This window comes from Castor canadensis, chromosome 17 (genome assembly GCF_047511655.1).
Source record: "Castor canadensis chromosome 17, mCasCan1.hap1v2, whole genome shotgun sequence".
NCBI classification, from domain to species: domain Eukaryota; kingdom Metazoa; phylum Chordata; class Mammalia; order Rodentia; family Castoridae; genus Castor; species Castor canadensis.
Genome location: NC_133402.1, coordinates 23197786 through 23221241, shown reverse-complemented (window position 1 = coordinate 23221241; position 23456 = coordinate 23197786). Strand labels below are relative to the sequence as shown.

At 41.2% G+C, this 23456-nt stretch overlaps 1 protein-coding gene across 1 annotated transcript; it reads right to left on the bottom strand.

Annotated features, from left to right (window-relative positions):
* Window positions 1-6173: 6173 nt before the first annotated feature.
* On the bottom strand, window positions 6174-17469 carry Zp2 (zona pellucida glycoprotein 2). Its single transcript, XM_074059796.1, has 18 exons — window positions 17398-17469; window positions 17225-17313; window positions 16034-16117; window positions 15555-15649; window positions 13836-13988; window positions 12800-12841; window positions 12488-12652; window positions 11357-11453; window positions 11080-11261; window positions 10240-10366; window positions 9134-9321; window positions 8960-9051; window positions 8746-8870; window positions 8440-8629; window positions 7210-7345; window positions 7039-7135; window positions 6576-6659; window positions 6174-6351 (listed from the first exon to the last, which is right to left on the bottom strand). Exons 1-18 carry the CDS (start codon window positions 17457-17459, stop codon window positions 6215-6217), a joined length of 2145 nt encoding a protein of 714 aa, XP_073915897.1. The 5' UTR covers window positions 17460-17469; the 3' UTR covers window positions 6174-6214.
* Between the last annotated feature and the right edge of the window lie 5987 nt (window positions 17470-23456).

The window sequence follows — 23456 nt, the reverse complement described above, 5'->3', positions numbered from 1 at the left end:
TAGCCAGTATATTGTTAAAAGTTAACTCTGCCTGCCTTTGAGGCCTTCGGGATTTGGCCCTGTTCCCATATGTCATGGGCTACAGTACCCATGATCTTGCTGCATATGGAATAATACCAGGGTCACTGGTTTTGTAGAATGGAATGCAAATGGTTGGCTCTTGCAGAGTTATGCCCATAAGACATCCTCTCCTCTTGACTTCTATTGCTTGCCACTCATGGAACAGGAGTCCCTGAACCACTGTTTGGGTGCTGGAGCTTCAAGGCTCACTTGGAAAGCTTAAACCATCAAAAAGAAATGAATGTTTCCTGAAGATAGTGTTTCTTTTGTAAGCCAGTAGAGGGTGCCCTTATCAAGGCCATCTGAAGCTGGCTCCTGAGAGCAGGAAGTAGGGTCTCCTGTGCCTTCAATGCTCCTAGGTATGAGGAGCCTGCTGACAGGTTTATATGAGTCCAAACGGCTGGAGCAAGACTTGGGTTTCTGCATTGCCTCTAGCTTCTAGGTGAAGCTCTCCACTGACCACACCTGGAGTAGCCAGGTAAGAGAAGTCTTCCCCAACTCTCCACTAGATGGCAAGCCTGAGATGAGGATAGGTAAACCAGCTAACCCACAGCCACACCAAGTTTGCAGTAGCTGGATCAGAGCCCATGTCATCCAGCACTCTGTGAATTCAGGAAAGAGGATTCCGAAGGGTGGGTGAGAAGTAAGAGTCCGGTGAGAAGTAAGAGTGGGTGAAGAATAAGAAGTAAGTTTGAGTCAGGCTTCTTTTTACACTTTTGGTCCTCAGTATCTGCAGGTTTTACGACCATACATTCAAACAACAGTGGATCCAAAATATTAGAAAAAAGTCATGTGTGTACTGAACACGTAAATCTTTTTTCTTATCAGTATTCCCTAAACAATGCAGCATAACAGCTACTCACATAGCATTTACATTGTGTTAGGTATTAAAAGTAATCTACAGATGACTGAAAGTATGTAGGAGGTTTCAAACCCAGTATTTCCCTCCCCCCACCAAAAAAAGGGTATGGGAGAATGTAAGTTACATGTAAGTATTATGCCATTTTATATAAGGAACTTGAGCATCTGTGGGTTTGAGTAGAATCTCTGCTGTAGAAAGCAGAATGGATCCTCCATAGATATCTAGGAATAAACGGTACTACATGTTTGGACAAATCACAAATTCCAGTGGGAATTAACAGATGAACACAACCAGATTCTGGTCCTCTGGGGCTCTGAAAGAGCCAAAGCACAATAAAATTTGTCAGCAAAAGTTGGTTTTAGGGCCAGGCATGGAGGTACACACCTGTAATTCCAGCTATGCTGGAGGGGGAGATAGGAAGATTATAGTTTGAGGCCAGCCCTGGCCAAAAAAGTTAGACTCCATCTCAAAGAACAAGCTGGGACTGGTGGTTTCAGACTTGTAATCCTAGCTATGTAGAAGGTAGAGGTAGAACAATCGTGGTCCAAGCCTGGCCCTGGTCAAAAGCAGGAAACCCTTCTGAAACATAAACCAAAAAGGTGTTAGAGCACCTGCTACTCAAGCTTGAGGCTTTGAGTTCAAATCTTAGTACTGCCAAAAAGAAAAAAAATGTACTTTTATTTTTGGTTTATACAAATTTTCTTATTAATCAAGAGAAAAGCTTAGATAGCTTACATATAACTTGGTATGTTCTTACAGATACAAATTATAACTTGGTACGTTCTTACAGTTACAAATTATAGACATAGACTTTATTCTTTACAGAAAGTGGGTTTTTTTCAGCCTGAATCAATCAGGATGCATTTACTTACCAAAAGCTAAATACCTCCTTTAAAAGAACCCTTAACCTCTCACTAAACATGAAATCCAAAAGTAAGTGTTTCCAGGGTTAATTCCAGCAATATAATGAAGGGACCTAGGCTTTCTGTATTTTTGCTCCCTCACTCTCACAGGGTCCCTAGATTTATTTCCTCATGGTCACAAAATGGCTGCCACAACTTGAGGAACAATGTCCCATAATTATATTCAAAGGCAAATAGAAACAAGGCTAGCTGTATATAACTATTTTGAAAGGAGGAAAAAAACAGAAGCCACCTCCCTGATTCCTCTTAAATCTCATTGATCAAAACCATACTACATGCCCACCTCTAAACAAATCTCTGGCAAAGGGAATGGGACTAATGTTTATTGTCCTAGGCCAATGAGAACACATTCCCTAAGGGGTTGCTATGTTATCCCAGAAGAAAGGCAAAATTCTCTTAACAGGGAAGAAGTGGTGGGTAGTGGGAAGGAAAAGCAGACCTGTTCTGATTAAGAGCTACACTCTGTCACAGTGTTCTTATGGGTTGGGTTGTTTATTCATAAAGTAAGGGTCTTCAAGTGCTTTGCAATCACAGGGCAAAAGAGGACCAAGGTCAAGGTGACAGTGGGCCAGTTCCTCCTGGAGGATCTAGAGGAGAACCCACCCGTTTGCCTTTCTTAGCTTCTGGTGTCCACTTCTGTTCTGTGGCCTGTTGCTTCATCCCTGCTCCCATCACCGCTCTTTCTCCTCTTCCCTAGCTAGAACTCCCTCTTGTAATGACATATGTGGGTGTATTCATGGCCAACCTGAGTAATCCAGATACTCTCCCCCTCTCAATGCTCTTATTCATGCCTGCAAAGTCCCTCTTATGTAAGGGCACATTCATTCACTGTCCCCAGGATTAACATGTGGGTATCTTTGGGGCCATCACTTAGCCTCCTTTAGACCCTAAGCATGCTAAGACCCCCATGATTCATTTAGTATGTGGGATTGTTTCAGGAAGGCAGGGAGGGAGATAATGAGAGACAATGAGTGCAACAGTGAAATAAAAAAACTGGATTTGAGGAATGTCAAGCAGCACCTGGGGCGAGACCAGAGCAGGGTCACCTTACCACAGAGATTAAAATGGCCAATGAAGTAATAAGTGATCATGTATAGGACAAGCTGTACCTCCCATTTCTGTAACCTGCTCTAAATGGTATATAAGAAAAGCCTCCTTTGTTCTCAGAGTTCAGCCTTTGAACTCCAGTTGCTGCCGGCCTGCATAATGAACTTGCTTCCTGAAAGATTTGGTGCCCCAATCTCTCTCTAAGCCATTTTACAACAGGGTCAGGACACACATACTTCACAAAAAAGTTCCTGAATGAGAACCTCTGGCCTAGCACATAGCTATATTCAGACTTCAGTAATTGTTTATATTTCTCCGAGGTTATGCTTAGAATTCATTAGAGCAGTGCAATCAGCATCTTGGTGCTAAGATGCTCAATGCCGCAGGCAGCTCTACAACAAGGCATTGATGATCTCATTGAAACCACATGCTTCAAAAGCAGGTTGCATTTGCTCTTTACAGACATGGAAACAGGCTCAGCAATTGTTGTCTGCCCAAGGCCACAAAGCTAGGAGGATATAGCGCCAAAATTCAAATCCAACTCTTGTTCAAGAGCCCTATGCATCCTACTGAACTGGCTGAGGCAGTGGAACAGGGCAGGGATGGTGGCTTCCCAGAGCACAGAGTCCATTCCCAGCCCCTGAGCCATCCCCATCAGAACTACCCAAAGAGTAATAGAATTTCAAAGCCCTTTCATTCTACTCTTAACATCCATGTTATAATCACAGCCCATCACTAACAGATAAAGGAGATTGCAAACCCTAGTGTAGATGAAGGAGCAGCCTCTTGGGGTTTGAGTTCAACTCTCCCACACAGTTCCTCTCTGATTAGACTACCTCCCCCGTAGTTGGTAGGATGTGTTTTTTCAAAAGTTGAGAACTCGACTAGCATCAACTGTTCTTTATACTTGTTCCAGGCTACCATGGCAACAAACGTTCATCCCAGCAGCTGCTCCAGGCAAGTTTTGTTTTAGCATTGCGGCAAGCACAGAAGTGCATCAGAACCAAGTCACAAAGCCCAGGTGACCTTGATGCTATACAAACAGAGCAACTTGCAGATGGGAAGTTCTAGCTCCGTGATTGAGGGGCTATGACATCCTGGATGAGTGGCTTTGGGGCTCAAGTTGCTCATTTATTGGAAAAATACATTGCTAAAAATGCTCAAGCAATTTGTGGGTAATGATTCATTAGAGGGTATATATTTGTTTTCTGTTGTTGCTACAACAAATAAATACAAACTTAGTGGCATAAGACATAGATTATCTTACAAGCCTGGAAGTCAGAAGCCCAAAATGGGTCAGAGATTAGCACCTTCTGGAGGTTCTATGGGAGAGCCCATTTCGCCTGTTCCTATATTAAATGCACCTTTTTGGAATCCAGCCCTCCTGCCTCCACTTTATAAGGAGCCTTGTGATTAAGCCCACCTGGATAATGTTACTGCATTAAGACCCTCAATCACATCCTTGAAGATCATATTGCCATGGAAAGGTAATGATATTGACATGCTCTAGGGATTAGGGCATGGACATGGAGTAAGAGGTGTCATTTTTCAACCTATAGGGACAGGAAGTTATTTAAGTGGCCAACATGTTTTTGTATTTGCAGTGCTGGGATTGAACCCAGGGCTTCAATATTATACAACCAATTTTCTTTTTAATGCCATTAAAAGGATGTGTCACATGAAAGTTCTTTCTGGTTCTAAAGTATAACAAATTGCACACAGAAAAGTTGGACTCCTTGACCATTTTTTGCTTTATCCTTAGAATAATACCTGTACCTTTATAAAGCAAGGCCCAGAGAATGGCGATAAGGACTTCAGTTTTCAACTCCTATTACTCTAGGAATGCCAAACTTTCCACACAGTATAAGTTCACTTGTTTCTCTCATCATGCCAGGATTGAGTTTCACCCACAAATAAATCTAACAGAAGCACTTAGAAAGAGAAGTGTTATGCTTTGAATGTGAAATGTCTCATAGGCTGTATGAGTCCCCAGTAGGTGGCTCTATTTTGGGAGGTGGTGGAAGCCTTAGGAAGTGGGGACTAATTGAAGGAAGTAGGTTGCCGGGAGTATAACTTCGAAGCTATACCTGGTTCCTTCCTTACTCTCTGCCAAGGTGAAGAGCTTCCTTCCACCACATGCTCCCACTGCCATGTTATGCCCAAATGCACAGAACCAAGCAATCATGGGCTGAAATCTTAGAAACAGTAAGACAAATTAAAGTCTTTCCTCCTTTGTTTTCTCATTTTGCACAGTGATGGAGTCTAAGAGTATGTTGAAGAGTCAAAGTAGTCAATTTAAATTTAGAGGTCTGTGTATCACAAGATGACAAGGTAAGATTTTTTAAACCCCAGGAGTTTGGTCATAGTTGAGAGCTAAAAGTCTAAACACTAAATATTTTTCATTTGTTACCTCTATGTATAGATTTAAAATCTTTTTATCCTTATAGAGGACCTCTAGTTTAGAGGCAGTTTATGCTAGTTGGAGAATACAAGTGAGCTTATTTCTATTAGATATTTTGAAGAGAGTCTGCACTCATGTTAAGCAGACATTGAGGATGTAAGTGCAGCCTAGAAGATAGGGCACACCCAGAGAGTACTTCAACAGGAGGCAAGGAATGAGTGTAGGTAGTGAAAAAATAGCCCTCCAGGTTCACTTAATCTTCATACTAGGAATGTTACAATTACACCTAAGGTAGATGGAACCTTATACTATTCCTTTCCCCCTCCCAAAAGGGGATGTAAGTCTATAATTACATTGGAAGTATGTGGGAAATGTGACTAAATCTTTTGGAATTATGAGGAATTTGTCTACTTCTTAAGACTCATCTGAATTAATACTTTGAAGCAGGATATAGATCCTTTTCTTAGGAACACCTGCCTCAAAAAGGGAAACTTTGCTCATTTATGAAGGGTGGTATTAGGTTTTGAATGAGTGTCCCCCAAAGGTACATGTACTGAAGTCCTGGGCCCCAGAGTAGAAGTGTTAGGAGGTACTATGGACCTTTAGGAGGTGGGACCTAATGGAAGATCCGTAGGTCATTGGGAAATATGCGCCTACAGGGAATTGTGAAACCCCCCAACCCTGTCCTCTGCTTCCTGGTTTCATTTGGGGAGGGTGGTGAGGAGAGGGAGGGACAGAGGGAGGGACAGCCTGCCCAGAGGCTTGTGGCTAGGTACTATATCCACTCTAAAGAATGATTGAGAGCAATCCTTCAGTACCTTTAGTACTGAATTAGATACTAATTCTTCTGTATCTAATTTTAAGGTAGAAGGCAAGAAGTTTACTTGAACAAGAATTCTTTATTTAAGTCCAGTTAGTGATTCACCTCATGGTTCTTTTCTTACGCAGGTAAGAGACAAAAGCTAGAGTTACCACCAAGCCCACTAAGGCAGCCACAGCAGCCACTGTTTTAGAAGCAACATCTCCAGCAATCCCATGCCCTTTGGAATCCTTGACATCTGCAAAGGAAGCAGACAATCAAATCTAAAGGTCATGTTTAAAAGTTGAAGTATTACATGTTAAGCCCCCCACACCTCAAGACATAAAGCCTTGTGAAATGCTTTGGGACATTTGCCAACAGGGTTTAGCCTCAGGATTTAGGTTTGTCATGAGCATTAAACTTTTGCCATGAAAATCTAAGAACCTGAGTCTGGGAAGTACCCCCAGTCTCTACCATCTGTACCTCTGTATGAAGAGCCATCTGATAATAGGAGAATGGGTCCTGGGAGGCTTACTGTCCTTTTGTCCTCTTCTGTGGCTCCTGTGGCTGGAAGACAGATAAGCAAAGCTGTGTTTGACCTCCAGAATGGTGTTCTAGAAGTATGGTGATGTAATCCTTAGAAGTAGATGCTCCATGGAGTATCCTGCTCCTTCATGCAAATTCTGTGTGCTTGTGCAGGAGTGGTCATAGCCCTTCCTGTAAAAATGGGATAGATTCTCAAAGAACATGTCTACAGATGTAGTAAGAACCTTCCCATCTCAGACTCACCACATAGGTAAAGGAAGACTAGGCTAAGGTATCTCTTGGGACCAAGTGAAGAACAAGTTATCTGCCCTTAAAAATCTTCAATTCTGGAAGATGAATGCTTTCTATAAGAAAAACTCAAGAGGGATTTGAGGGGTTGTTTGTTTTGTTTTGTTTTTACCTCGTCTGTGCCTAGTTGATGAAGGGCAAGTCACAGAACACAGAGGGGAGTCAGGAGAAAGTTGATTGCAGATTAAGGCACTGCAGTGGAAGTAGACCTGGAGAGAGAAAAGTCAGGAAGAAGCAATGTACCCATCTTTAACCTGGCCCAGGTGACTTCCTGATCACTTACCAGGCTAGAGAACCCCTGAGCTTCTGGCACAAAGGCGAAGGTCTTCACATCAAACCTCTGATAGTGGTCAGGATGGGTCATGGAGGAGTCAACTGGATGGAAGGTAGTTTGGTAGTTGTCCAGGTTATATTCACAGCTAGGCATCAGGCATAGAACCAGAGGAACACATCAGTAACATTCTCACATGAAGTTTGCCCAAATCACATGTGACAGCTCCAAGATTAAAACTATGTCTCCCTTCTCCTAGTACCTTTGATTTAATTCTATTTTTTATGATACTCATGAAGTCTTGTTCATAATACTTGTATATTTCTATTAAGACTGGTATTTTTGTTTGCCAACTAAATCCATCAAAAAGTTTTATGTGTATCACTTCAGAAGACCTGGCTGATATATAGTATGAATGCATCTCAGGCAGTATATCCTGGCAAAAGAAGTAGAGAACACCTGCCACTATGTTTTATATGCTAGCAAGAAGGAGATGCTATAAAGAATATAGTATATTGTGAAGTACCAAGGTATGAAGAGTTAGACCAGGGTAAGGGATAAGGAGAGTCAGTATAATTGAACAAGTCTTCAGTGAGGTGAAAGGATGAGCTATGAGAATGAGCTAACTATATTGTAATCTTCAGGTAGGAGTGTACCTGAAGTCAGGAGCTTAGCAATAGAGTCTTACAGTGCCAAGAAAGCTTAGGTACAATTCTATATAGGCACAGATTCCTGAATAGGACACCACAGGCAGAGCTGAGAGAACACCTATGAACAAGTGTGTATATAGTTTCAACCCCATGACATGGAATGCTCAGTTTCTAGAGTCAATTGGAATTTTAACCCCATCTCCACTATTTACTAATATTACTTTGGCCTATTTAGTAGCAAGTTTGGATTTTTTTATGAAAGATGTCTTAATGTCTTCTTTATAGGGTAATGAGGCTTAGAGGATTTACATGAAATACATAGCACTGGTATGTGGAAGGTGTTCAGGAAGTGGATAGGGACTGGAACTCTGCTTTATCTCTTGATAAGGACGTAGTATTTGAGCCAGATTCTCCTGGAATATTTTATTTCTTAAGATTCCATGGGAATAGGAAAGCAGCATGAGTCATTCAATTAGATCAAGGACTGATAAACAACTTAGGGCTTTTGTGATCAAGCCCAAGGTTTACTGTCTTATCACTGAGAAGTTCTGATGGACTAGCTGAACAGCCCAACTGTATGTAGGGTACCTACCCATCCACGACAATATGCCACTGAGGGAGAGAGGCTGGGTCCATAGCAGGCGTTGCCCAGCAGTCATCCAAGGCCAGCTTGATGTTGGGGTCATTCCTGTTTAGGACTCTTACTTCCATGTAAATTGGTTGGCGGAGGTATCTCACTATAGGGTACTCATCCTTCTCATAAGGTTGTTGATAGGCATTATCTGAAATTGAATGTAGACCTCTTCAGGTGATGGTTAAAACATACTTAAGCATTACAAAGGTTGAGGGAGAAGTCCCAAGAGTGTTTAACCAAATAACCTAAGTTGCAACATCTCACCTGGGTAGGTTTGCAGGATCAACACAAGTGGACCTGGCTTCATGGAAACCACTGGAGGAGGAAGACTTAGGACATTGGCATTTAGTAGCAGGTTGTCCCTATTGTAGTAGCACTTCACTGTCATTCTGTAAGAATATGTGCGGGATGATAGAGAATTCTATAACAAATTTGAACTACAGCTTAAAAAAGTAATCAAGTAGCAACTGTACCACACCTGAATTCACTATCTCTGGATATTTTGCTTGGTGGAAGATTTTTCCAGAGAGCGTGTATTTCATTTTCATAAGTGACTTTATCATCTTCAAACTTAAAAAAATATTAGGAGTAGGTTAACAAGTAGTTGCTTCAAAAGATAAGTCTTAACCTCTTACTATCTGGCAGCACTTACCTTACGTTTTGTTCCACATCCATTCAGGGGTATGTGAAACTGCACCAGTCCCTGAAACGGAGCCTTAAACACTGGCTGGCAGGATGAGTTTCCCACCCTGAGGGTATCCAAGTTGAGAGCTGGTTTTGTTTGGTGACTGTAGACCTCAAAGTCCATAAACCCATCATGGGTACAGAGCTCATCTGTAACTAGACCAGCAGCGAAGGTTTAGAGAAACTAAGGTGGCCACCTCCTGATATCTGCCAACAATCATAACTTGGCAGGAGACACTAGAATTTGTTTTAAGTCTGTTTGGGAAAAATACCATGGTAAGCAGCATGAGTAACAGTTAAGCTGCTGTATATAATCTGTAGAAGGACAGACCAGGGTCATGGGAAGAAGGACCATAGAGGGTAAGAGTCCACTGAGTAAACCCTGATGAGGGGTTAAAGTGACTTAAGGATGAAACCTGAAGTGGCTTTACGTGTAGTGCCTAGTGTCGTCATATCCCTTTTTAAGTACAAATCAAGTGATGACATGACATTTACATTTTGGATTAGAGCTGCTCAGCTGGTAAGGTCTGTGCAAATATTACAAGATTTAAAAACAAATCTGAAATGTTTGACCAAGCATTTTGATAGGAAATATTCAAGCTGTATTCAAACCCTGGGCGGTTTGAAGAGACACTGAGGGATGAGCTAGTTTTTCTTACTTGGTTTGACTTCATGCAGCAGAGTAAACAGAAGCACAAATGCAAAAGCAGTGTGGAACTAAAGGAAGCAGCCATTTGACACTCATTTTGGGCAAGTTTTAGGAGTTTGAGGAAAGTCTTTTAAACTTTTCTGATGCCCTAATGAGAAGTTTGAGGCATTCATACCTAGATGGTGGGCTCAGATCTCTAAGACAATATACCCAGGTGATTTAAACATGATAGGTTTTAGAAACGTTATACTTGGGCCCATGTCCTAGCAGTTAGACTGAGGTTTCTGATCTGAGAAGTCTTTAGTCTCTAAGCCACAAGCAAGCTTCAGAATCTGAACCCCCCTATACATTTTCCTACAAGAACAAAAGAAACCAAGAGAAGGGGGAAAAACTTAGTACATAATGATTTTAATAAAATGTTTTACCTATAGAGACTGGTGACTCACACTCACACTCAGGATCAATGACCATGGACACCGTATCCAGTTGAAAGTCAAAGGTCAGCTTAAGTGAAGATAAGTAGAATTGATAGAATAGGCACTTTTCAGAGAACTGAAATGAGAGAAGAATGTCAATTGGACCCAACCTGTCTGGGGCCCAAGAGCAGTCACAGGAAACAGGAAGGAAGTCCACTGGATACTTGCAGGGCACTTTCCAGACTTATCTGGTTTCTCTTTAAGAAAAGACAAGAGACCTTATTGCTTCCCCAGACAGGAAGTTTATTGCTTTAACCTCATGCCTTCAAGTACCCAGCACTGCATGTTCTTTGTACTCCTAGGCACTAAAGCTTGAATTAACAGGTCAAATTCCAAAGAACAGTGGAATATCTGCCAAGCCAAGTAGGAGTCAAGAGGAGTCTACAGATGTTATAAATCACTACTGTAGAACACTCTGATGTTACTCTGGTGTCCCTAGCAATCACACCAAGACTGGCCTCAATGAGGCCAGTATGAGACCTTTTCTTTTGTTTTGGTCAAGCTGTCCTGTTCTTAGAGCATAACAGAGGCTCATCATTAGATGTTTGACAAGTGATTTGTACTTTCAAGTGAACAGAGCAATACTTGGAAAGACATCCACTGCAGAGATTAAGGACACTTGGAGTTGGAACTTTAAAAATTCATTTGGATAAAGCAATCAAGGGAGGCCTTAAAGTTTAAGCCCATTACACTGGTAATTAATTTATGGGGAAGTCAGCTTTATCAGGATTGCCCACAGGAGAATATATCAGACTTTCATGGAGTTCAAGAGTCAAGAACAAAACATACTTTTGTTTTCAAAAGAGCTTTGTTGAAATGCAGTCTCAAACCATTTGCTTCTCTGTTGATCCCACTATCATACAGTTGGCTCAGGGGGATGTTCCTATTTTCAATGCTCACAGATCGTAGCTTCCCCGGAAAGTCTGGTAAGGTAAGTGTCATGTGTGTGGCATTACAAGCCACAGAAGGATCTGGAAGGAATGATTGACAGAATGCCCATTACCAGCAGAGTAAGGCCCTGGAAGGAACTTTCCACTGCTGAAGTTGTACTTTTTGGGACCCTTACCTGACACACAGATAGCTTGTGATAAGAAGGTGATCTTCTGCCCAGGAGATACAAATGAAATCTTCAGGAGCACCATGTAGAGATGACTTTTACCTTGCTGAAGGGACAGGAGTTTTGAAGACACAGGTTTACTTATATCTCTAAGCATATATTCAAGTTTTGGGCACCGTTTTTGGCACAAGTGGATGCAGGTGGTTTGTCTAATAGTTAAGGCATTTTGTTTAGGGCATTCTCGTCCTAATCTTATCTTCTGTAATGTCTGAAAAAAATCAGTGTTGTCTACGGGGAAGACCTGTAGCTTATCATTTCTAGGCAGATATGAAGAAACAGCCTTATTCCATTAATATCTTATAATATCAACAGTAAGAGTTTTTATAGGAGTACTGCAATCCGATTATGCTCAATGTGAGATAGGACTGTTCTTGTCCAAGTGGCTAATTCTTGAGTATTTATGTTCCAGGGCCTGTCCCAAGGACATTCATGTATCACTTAAGTTATGGTCTAAGTAATGCCTCATTAGACAGGTTCGTCATTGTGCGATCAGTGTATTTACACAAACCTGGGTGGTATGGACTACTGTATACCACCTATGTACCTGATGTGCTATGCTTTTATAACTGGCAGTGCAGTAGGTTAAGTCAAGTATTACCATAAACACATGAGTAATCCGTTGCTCTGTGATGTTACTATGGGTATGTCATAACCAGGGAAGAAAATTTTCAGCTCCATTACAATCTGATGGAACCATTGTCTTATGTGGTCCATTGTAGACCTTAACTTTATTATGTAGCCAATGACTACTTCATATTAATTTAGTATCTCACTGTTTACCTAGAAACTACAGGACAATGTAACCCAGACAGAACACCTTCATTCATATACTTTTGAGAGTACCTTTGTTCTATATTATACTACATATTTTAGGTCTGAGACAGGGAAAGAACAGATTGAGGAAAGATCATGTCTATTTTGTTCACTATTACAGTCCTTAATACCCAATCAAACATTTGGCCTTAAAGAACTTGAATGGGTTGTACTGCCAGTTAGTTTGAAGACATGGTTGAAATCTTGCTTAGATTTAGAAATACTGGCCTTTTCCTTGGTGGCACTATAAAAGATTTTTATACCTACCGCATAGTGAGTTATTCCACTGGCATTGAACGGCACGTGGAGGGTCATCTTTTGGCTGTCAGTCAGGAGACTAAACCCTTGTCTTAGGGCTTCCTTCAGGGTCAGAATGTGGGTTCTTGAACCATCACCAACTTCAATGATCCATCCCATTCCTGAATGGTTTCCCTAAAGTCAAAAACCATTAAGACTGGTGCTCACTTAACCATGATACTATAATATAACCATGAGACTATTTAATGTCTTATCAGATTAAAGTTAATGTCAATTTTAGAGAAGTGTTAACAAATCTTGTAATTTAGAAAACTTTCATACCTGATCATCAGCCAAGCCAGAGATAATCTGTGGAAAGGAAAACTGGAAGGAAAACAAGAATCATGACATGAAGTTTTGATTTTGCCCACCACTATAGACACCTAGAGTAGTTGCTATGTTGTTCTTACACAGAGAATCCTGATTATTAGAGCGATAAGGAGGTGGAGTGGGGGTTGAAGAATCACAGGGCCCATCATGTATCCCAGTCACATTTAGATGCAACTTCACCTCTTAAGTTACTTTCCAGCTGTAAGTAGAGACACTGGGTTCTTAAACTGCTTAAGATACCAATGGAAATCAAGTCCACAGTTATGCAGTTCCACCATTGTTATGGTGAAGTACAGGGTTTGTCCATTGTCAATGTCAGCCATTTTATAATATAAACTTCAAAGTGTGACTGGGATATTTTACTCATTTACTGTATCTTAGCATCTAGCATAAGGCCAGGAATATGATATTCAGTTTGTCAAGCTATTCATGTGTTTGCAGATACCACTTAAAACTATTACAAGGCAAAATATGCTAAGTACTGTGTATACTCAGTAGTAGTATTGTTCCTTTAGACTTCAACAAAACCTCAGTGTGTTGGCAATATTGGTGCCGATAGGTTTCAGTTCTTACTGCACCCTTAAGCTTCTGTTTTCCAGGGTCACGGTCCTGCCTCAAGTTTAGCTTGAATCCTCCTTGTGCCCCAACCTCCAATCAGCATGAACCATAAGATCCTAACCAATCAGATCATGCTGAGTCCCACTGAGGGGTATTTAAGCCCTTGCCCTTCCCGTTTCTCTCTCTGCTCTCTTCCTCTCCCACCCGGCAATAAAGAATCTCTTGGCCAGATCACTCTTCTCCATGTGGTCACTTTTGGGGCCTATATTTCCTTACACAGTGTGGCTAAGAAATTTCACCATGTTCACATAGCTAATACAATCAATATAGTATTTGAAACCCCACCCAGTTTCTAAGCCCAGCTCTGTTTGGAACACCATTATTTTCCCAGCTGTAGCCATATGAGAAGCAGTCAGTCTACTTCACTTACAGCCATGAAGTCTTTCGTGCAGTCTGTGGATTCTGAAAGCTCATGGACCTCTTCTATTTGCATAGCTGGGCAGAAGAGTTGGTACATGGCATCCCTCTGTGTTACAGTGGCACTGTCATCCTTGACTCTGATGTTCATCTGGTGACCACCAGGCTGTGTGCAAACAGTATAGCAAGAACAGAGTTAGTGCTGATTTCCCAGTGGGAGAGGCACTTCCACAACACCATCTGACCCAGAGGAGTAGCAAAACCATTGAGGTTAGTAATACAAGTTCTGGATGGTACCTCATTCCTATGCAGGAGATGCTACAGCTAGCCCTTTTGAGACATCCTAGTAAAGATTCATATGTTGATGGAACAGTTAAGGCATCAGGGATTGGAGTTGTTTCTCTGACATTTACCTCAAATCTCAGTGTCATGGTCTTGGCTAAAAGGGGCTGGTTATGGGTCATCTACCCTGGTTATTCAAATATGCCCACTGAGTACCCAAGAAGCAGCCATTATGCTGGGTGGAGCCATCTTTGATGTTGCCTTTGTCCTTAGGGAACTCAGTCTAAAGCAGGGGTTGACCAACCTTTTTCTGTTAATTGTTAGATAGTAACTGCTTTAGCCTCTGTGGGCCACATATAATCCATAGCATTTCTAAGAGTTCTCTTTAAAAACCATTCTTAGTTTGAGATTACAAAAAAGGCCATGGGGTAGTTTTAGTTATCTATGGGTTGTAGTTAACAGACCCTTTGCCTAAGGGAATGCAACTCTAAGCACTTTGAAGTTGGAAAGGCCTGTTTTAGAAGGGGAAAGTTTGTTCACTAGAAATTTTCACACAGGGCATGCAATTATTTCATTGGGCAATCACAGAGGGTCTCAGTGAACCAGATGACTTACTATGAATGTACCTGAGCTTAGATAGTAGACTACTTGCATCAGGATCAGATATAGCCTGTTAAACAGGCAGATTCCCAGAACTCACCCAAAGCTTACATTCACTGAGATTAAATGCATACATTCTAAGTTCCCCCAGGTGATTCTTTGCATACTGAAGCTTGAGAACTTTTGTTACAGGTTTTTTGTATTACCCTTTAACAATTCTGATTGGGCAATACTGTTACTTGGCAACAGAGAAACCCTGATTGCTTAGCTACTGTTGGCTTTCTAACACCTGTTTGTAGGCTAAAGGTTCTCCATTTGCTAGCACCAAAATAGCCAACTCACATGGGGGTCACAGATAAAAATAGCTCATGCTTGAGTGTTTGCTTTATCTGGGTTATATGCCAAGTCTTCATCTGTGTAGTATCATTACTCTTTAGTTACCCTACCCTCACTTAGTTACCATTATCCTCACTTTACAGTGAGTGAAAAGCTTAGAAAGGTTAGGCAACTTGCTTGAGATCACACTGTAAAGTAGAAGAGCCAGGGCTCAAGCACTGTTGGTGCAGGCATGATCTGTTACATGGGACTTCCCTGGTCACGGTAGGCTATCTGGCAACATCCTTGACTTGTGCCCGCTGGATACCAGTAGCTCCCCCAACACCTCGGTTTGTAATAACCAGAGAGGTCTCCAGATATTGTCAAGTGTCCTCTGGGCAGCTTAAAAGCAAAACAAAATATGCCACTCTGGTTGAGAGCCACTCCTGTACTCCAAAGACCAAATCCTTAGCTACAAGATGTCCTACCAGTAAGTTATTACTCCCCAAATAACTCCTCAAAAGCAGGTGCTTACCACTCTCTCCGTACAGAACTCATATGGGGCATTCAGGGTGGGCTTTTCTGAGTCCAGGACATAAGTGCAGTTCAGCATTTCAACACCAACGGAATCTACAGAAGCCACAGCAGTTTAGACAGGGGATGGCTAAAAGTGCATTCCAGTGACAGCCTGCTGAAGGAACAGAGCCAAGACCTCCCATCCATTTCTAAGGCACTTCAAGCAGTTCGCTTGACAAAGCTTGGTGATGATATGACTCAAGCTCTGAGAGGCTGTGTCTTATAACCACAAGTTCCCCAGAAGATCTAAGATGCTTTCCTAGGAAAGACCCGTTTCCACTCTGGTGGCATCATGCAAGGGAACTTGCACAACATCAGGAATTAAATGCCTGCTGCTCCAAGGTCTGGGTTATCTGTGCACCCAGACAAATAGGGCTGGCCCTGAATCAAGAGCTTTCTACTGACTAGCACCAAGATGAGATAGTATATATTACTTACCTACCACAGATGCATGCCATTTCTCCATGCCAGCACTGCTTGGAAACTCCACTGTTACTCCATTTTCATTGCAAGTGACAGTACCTGAAGAACAAGGAAGCATTTGGGATCCTTCAAGCTGCAGAAGGCACAATTCCTACCCTTCCTTTCCAATAAGTATCAAGTTTGTTAGATTTGTGAGTATTATCCCATAACTCCAGGAAGTTCACAAATAAGGAAGACAGACAAGTAACAACACAATATACCAAGAACTGTATCAAGGCAGTGTCAAATACCCAGGGCTTTCTGAAGCGGTAAGGATAGTCTGGATTATAGTTAACAAGTCTGTAGAAGTTAGGTCAGAACTTTGTTAGTTTAGCTGTCGGACTACAGGTTTTCCAGGAGTTTTACTTTTGGTTTTGTTTTTTAAAGCCCCAAGGTATATTATTTTTGTAGTGGCCTGGAGTCTCACACTTGCTAGGCATGTGCTCTACTGCTTGAACCACTCCTCCAGCCCTGTTTTTGTGTTAGGTACTTTCTAGATAGGGTCTCACGAACCATTTGCACTAGGATTGCAGGTGTGAACCACCAGTGTCTGGCTCCAAGGTACACTTTTTTTTTTAAGAGATCTGCTTTTCTGCAGCCTCTGGCTTAGAGCAAAGTCTTGGAATAAAACTTTCAAGTGGAAGAGCTCTGACTTTGCCAGTTATGTTGATGCTTTAAGCAAGAGTTTGTAGTTGCAGACTACTGGTCCTCGAGATGGATGCTCAATGGTATTGCTTGTTATTCTGTGGGTACCATGAAACTTGGGGCATTGAAAAATTGGAAATTCAGGTGTGCTTTCAAACCCTCTTATTTAGCTGACATAGCAAGTTCTTAAGTATTAGAAAGATCTAGTGACTTGCCAGGTGCCAGTGGCTCACACCTGAAATCTTAACTACTCAGGAGGCAAAGATCAGGAAGATCGCTATTCAAAGCCAGCCCAGGCCAATAGTTCTGAGAGACTATCTCGAAAAATCTTTCACAAAAATAAGACTAGTGGGATGGCTCAAGGTGAAGGCCCTGAGTTCAAGTCCCAGTACCACACACACAAAAAAGAAAGATCTAGTGACTTGTCTTAGTAAGGAGGAGTGTGAGTTGATTGCTTGCCTGGACAGGCAGGCACTCTACTTGCAATCTGCTAAGGAGACTTGCCTCAACCAAAAGGCATACCTGGGAAGGCAGGATTCACCAACTGAGGAAGACTTACTGACTTCACAGAAGTCACAAGGGCGAAGAAGAGAGAAAGTGACCCGTAAGTGCTGGAAGAGGACAGGAGAGAAAGTTAAGGAAGAACAAACTTAAGGTTATTGCATCCCCTCACCCCTGCTCCCAGAATTACTCACCTCCAACCTGCATTAAAGCAGCTTGGGGGACCCCCAGAATCTCCTCTGTGCCTACACACCATGGCAGAAAGCATCACCAATCAACCTGGGTAGGGGATGGGCTGCTCTGTGCTATTATAGCAGCAAATGGGACCTGACCCCACCCTCTCACCATTGGGTCCACCTGGATTTGGGAAAAGATGTGGCATCTGTTCTTCTTGCCTTGGTGCTTCTGCCAGCTGCTTCTGTGGATCAGGCACAAAACCAGAGTTTCCTGAAATGGGCTCCAGGTGAGTGAATTGGTGTTTTCCCTATAACTTTAGGAAAAATTAGGATCTTTCAGACAAGATATTTACAACTTCGATGTAGAGCCAAGAAGGGTAGTGGGCCTTACTGAAAAGGGAACATGTCTTATTCATATCACTAAACCTTTTCTTTAAGCAATCTCTAGTCTCCTGGCTGTTGTGGAAGTTGGAAGTCACTGGGGCAATGTATATGAAGTACTTTAAAAAAGATAGAGGGCTGGTGGAATGGCTCAAGTGATAGAGCACCTGCCTAGCAATCATGAACCCCTGAGTTTAAACCCCAGTACTGCCAAACAAATTTTTTTTCAATAAAAATGAAGAAAGAACTTGGAAAAAAAAGATACAGAGGAAAGGTAAAGTCACTCATCATCTCACTACTAATAGCATTTAGTTATGTAACTTTATAGACTTTTTCTAGAAATACCACACAAATTTAAACCAAAACAAAAATCTGGGAGTAAAATTTATTTTATTTTTTGGTGGTACTGGGGTTTGAACTCAGGGCCTCATGCTTGCTAGGCAGGAACACTATCATTTTGAGCCACCCTATGAGTCCTGTCTTGTGTTGGGTATTTTCAAGATAGAGTCTTATGAACTATTTGCCTGGGGCTGGCTCCAAACTGGAACCCTACTGATCTCTGCCTCACTGAGTAGCTAGGATTACAAGCGTGAGTCACAGGTGCGCAGCCTGGGAGTAAAGTTTAAATACTGTTTTGTAACCTGCCATTACCACTTACAACATGTCATGACATTTCCATGTCACATATGAAGGTCTCTGTTAGTATTTTTAAGGTAACAGAGTATTTTTTTTCTTTCTTGTTGTAGTTGTTTGTTTGTTTATTTTTTGGTGGAACTGGTGTTTGAACTCAAGGCTTCCCACTTCAAAGCAGGTGCTCTACTGCTTGAGCCACACCTCCAGTCCCTTTTCTTTCTAATTAAATGCAGAGAAAGGAGATTTATTACAGGACCTAGGACATGCCATAGGAAGAGGCAAAGTAAACAGTCCATCGTCAGACATTTTCAGGGTATATCATGAGCTTTAGCTTTAAAATTAGAGCAGGGAACAAAAGGTACGCATAAACAATCAAGTCACAAGTGTGTTCTCGTGGTCAGATTAAAGTAGCATAGTATTCAATGTTTAGATAAACCGGTGTTGTAACTATTCCTTATTTATGGGCATTAAGGTAGTTTCCATTTTTTCACCATTGTAAACAATGATTATTATTTTTACACCCCTCTCTGGTTAACCCTTAGCATAATTTCCTTGGTTAAAGGGTATGATGATTTAATAAAAATGCCATAGTATATAGCACCAGGAGTTTACAGATGGGGAAACTGAGACAAAGCAAGTTGCCAGAACTTTGACAATTGTCAGGACTAAGTTGAGAACTCAGATTTCCTGGGACCTGATTGATGAAGATCATCTTTCATTGCTCTTTGAGAGACCTAGATATCTGTAGCTCACTTTCTATAACAGATTAAAACAATGCTCAAACTCTGCACACAAGTAGTGGGGTGACATTTGCAACTATTGGTTTTTGTGTTGCCTTGGTGATATAATTTGAGGAGGAGGGGTACTCTCCATTCTATTGCAGCCATCTGAAGTACCACTGTAGGTTAGAATAATGTTTTCCCCAGCTTCCTTGATTCCTTCCAGGAATCGGTCTTTCTGTTACAGATTCCTGGTCCCACTCTGGGAGGTGGGTCTAGGCAGTGTTTGCTTAACAAGCACCGCAGGTGATTTTGAGAATTAGAAAAATCTGGAAAATACCTGGAGGAAGGAAGACAAAGAAATGAGTGATTGCAAATGGTTAGCCTCTTAATAGGAATGAATTGATTAGATTATGTCCCAATGGAATCAGGGAGACAGGCCAAAGTACAAACAGATAGTGAAAGGCTTTTGTTTTTTGTTTAGCAATAGTGACTCCTAAGCATGCTTTCCAAAAAAGTGGCACTTGTTCTACAAACTTAAAGGTGATTTGTTACCACAATAGTTAAGACTTTGAGGAGAGGATGTTAGAGGAAGGAGCCTGGATTTGTATGTGAGACTCAGAGACCTGCTGATTAGTCAGAAGGGAAGGACTGGTGTGTTTGTTCAACTGCCCTTAAGCCTCCAGGCCTTTTCTCCAGAGTGAGAAAAGGCAGCTTTGGTCAGATGTTGAGGGGCAGCACAGAGGCCCTGAGAGGGTATGGAGAGAAAGTCCACTGTAGGCTGTGAAGCTAGGGAATATATCAGAAATTAACTTCATCTGTTTCATTTGTGCCAAGCCAGCACTCTGCCACGGGGTTCAGCCACGGAACAATGGCTCCAGGCCATAGGAATTAGTTTCTAGGATTCTGCTTTAGAGATAGCCTGCATCCTTACAACAGGTTGCAAACATTTGAAAATGAGGGAGAAATGGCTGCTGTGTAATAAGATGGTATCTCAGGAAAAAAAAAAAAACTAAAGTCTTTACAAACAGATTCTTAATATTTCACTAAATGAACAGTGGGATCCCTTTCAAATGTATATTTTCCACGCTCTTTTCAGTTTACCTTTTTAAGCTTGCTAATTGATGACCACAGGCTGTTTCCATTCCTCTTCTAATAAAAGGAAGTCTGCAGTTTTGTTGCTCTTGCATTTGGATAGGTGTCCTCTCTGAAGTGCAATTTTTATAAACAACAGTCCCTAAATTTTTTTTTTAAAAGATTGAACTCAAGGCCTCACCCTCAACCACTAGAGCCACGCTCCCAGTCCTTACAACTCCTAAGTATTCAATCTGCTGTCTTATTTTCCACAATAATAATTGAATATAACCTAAAGGAGATTGTTAGATAAAGCATGGAATGTATTTTACCTACTAACAGTGATTCTGTTGATTTGTTCAGAATCAACAGGATACTGACGTCAGAAAAGTTTGTTATAAAATTAGAGTGGCAAAGATGTATGATTAGTATGTTTCCATGCTTTGCTTTAAAAAAGGAAAATGGAAAACTCAAGTGTGTCTCTGCTTTTATGTGTCTGCATGTGAGTATGTGAAAGTCTACAAGGGTCTGCCAGAGTGTGAACAGTGTCATTAGAGTTGGAGAGAGTGCAGGGGTTCAGACCTCATGGCTGTACTGTGCATTTACAATCATTATTGGCTATGATTTGCTTGTATTCTTGCTCTTCTTGTTTTAAATATATTTAGTTTTATCCCTGGGAATGGGACTAGGCAGTCAGGAAAATGGATGACTCTTGACTTTTTTTTTTTTTTTTTTTTGCTTTATTCATTTCTGTTTTGATTTAGTTGCATTAGTGATAAAATAATCAATTAGAATAAAGTAAGACAGCAATAGTAACAAAGCTGAGTGACCAGGAGATGCTATAGAATTAAAGGCTCATGGGTCAAAACTCTATAGTATAAAGGTATCCTGACGTGCTGGTGTGAAGTGTTGTGTGGGGGCTGGTGTGAGGGTCCTTGCCTGCACAGGCCGGAGAACTGGCTCCTGAGGCAGCTGATTGACTCATGAGACAAGACTGGTACACAAAGGAAAGGCTACAGCCAGAGCAGTGCAGCGGAGCCTGGAAGCTGGTGCCTCCCTGCTCAGGTGAGGGCTGGGGCTTTAACTGAACGCTTTAACTCTGGGTTAGGGTAAGGGTTAGGCGGGTTTTTCCATTGGCGGTGGATTCGCACACACGGGCTCTGGTAGATGAACTTGTCTGTTGGCCCCTTATTGGGGGTTGGGGAACAACCTTCAGATCATTCTATTTATTAGCCCCGTGGCAGATTTATGAGACCCTGTATCTCCTCCTCAGGGTGCAGGGCCCATAGTGCTCTCTATGGGGGATGGGCTGACTCACTCATCTGTCCTTTAGGCTCCCAGACCCAACAGTATAATGCCTAAGTAAATGGATTTGGAGCATGAGGCTTCCAAACAACATTCAGCTTCCTATCTATAAGATGATGATATTAAGTTTAAGGAGGTTTAGCAACTTGCCCAAGATCATTTACTGAGTTAGTAGCAGACAAGAGGTCTGGTGAGAAACCAGATCGCCTGATGCTCCCTCCTTCTAATGCATTTTTATTTTCTGTGTGTACATGTGTGATAGGGTGTTGTTTTAAAATTCTGTGCTTTTCTTGCAGTTCACTTAGTTTTAAAAGTACAAGCTGACATTAATTAGGTTTAGCAGCATAAAATAAGAAATAGAGAACTTCTACCAGTTATGCTAATACAGATAAAAATAGCTTTCAAATATCAAATATGAATTTAACTTGGAAAAACATGATGTCAATGAGAATGTTCTTGAATATCATATGGTAGTCCTTTAACAATCTAACTAAAATAATGTTAATGTGTCACTCAGGATCTTTAGACACATCCATGTTTAATGAACCTTTTAATAGTTGTGGATTCAAAAAAAAAAAAACAAGGACAAAGACTTTTCCAATTTATAAAGCTTTGATAAATGGACTGATACTGGATTATAGAGAAGGCTAAGAAGTTTTAAATAAAAATTCATTTATATATAATATTAACTAAAATTCATTTATATATAAATGTTAATACAGATTACTCTGTAACTAGTAGTTAGGACAATGGTTACGATGGGAATAGAGAAAAGGTTTCCTTAGCAATGCAGCATATTCCTTTTGTTTATTTATTTTTGAGCAACACTGGGGTTTGAACCTAGGACCTCGACTGCTTGAGCCACTCCACTAGCCATTTTTTTGTGATGGGTCTGGAGATCTTTTGGTCCTGACTGACTTCAAACTAGGATCCTCCTGATATCTGCCTCCTGAGTAGCTAGGATTACAGGCATGAGCCACTGGCATCCAGTTTATTCCTTTTAAATCTGTTTTTTTTTTTTTTTGAGACAGTGTCTCCATATGACTATCCTTGAACTCATGATCCTCCTGCCTCAGCCTCCCAACTGCTGGGATTACAGCCTTGTACCACCATGCCCAGACTAGCACAATCCTTTTGGTTAATAGAATATAAAATACAGTTGTCCCAAGATATCTGTGAGGGATTGGTTCCAGGACTTCCTCCCCACCCCACACACCTCTGAAGATATGAACATCCTCAGATGTTCAAGTCCTTTTATAAAATAGCACAGTATTTGCATATAACCTACGCAATCCTTCTGTGTATTTTAAAATCATCTCTAGATTATTTATGATACCTAATGTAATGCAAATGCTATGTTAGTAGCTGTCACATAGTATTATATAGGGAATAATTATTGCCAGTGATAAAGGCTGGGGAGGTCTCTATTAGAGAGAAACCTCTATGTAATGTTCCCAGGTTCTTATCACATCAGAAGAAAAAAATCCAGAGATAAGACAAAGTAAGGAACTGGGAGGAAGTTTTATTACAGAACAAAATTACACAATCAGGAGGGAGACTGGGCTTCTCAAGAGAGTCCCACTTTACAGGTTTTGATAGATTTTATTCTAAATCTGGGGGACATGGTACAAAGTTACATAGGTTATTTTTTGACTAAGGCAACTTGACAATGACTGTTTATTTTTTGTGTCAGGGTACAGGTAAGAAGGTCAGACATAACATATGCATTTGAAGCTGTTTTTATTTCAATACCAAGTGGGCTTTGTTTAATGGTTGTTGATCCCATGTCTAGATATTATATGGGTTATAGGATATAAGTTCCTGGGGCTTTCTTTTTTTTTTCTATTTCTTCTTTTTTAAAAAAATTTCTTCCTTTTGACTCCTTCCTGATTCCCAATCAGACCCTATTTTGTAATGATGAGAAAAGAATTCAGTGTATGTATAGTACAGAAGCAATTTTTTCTG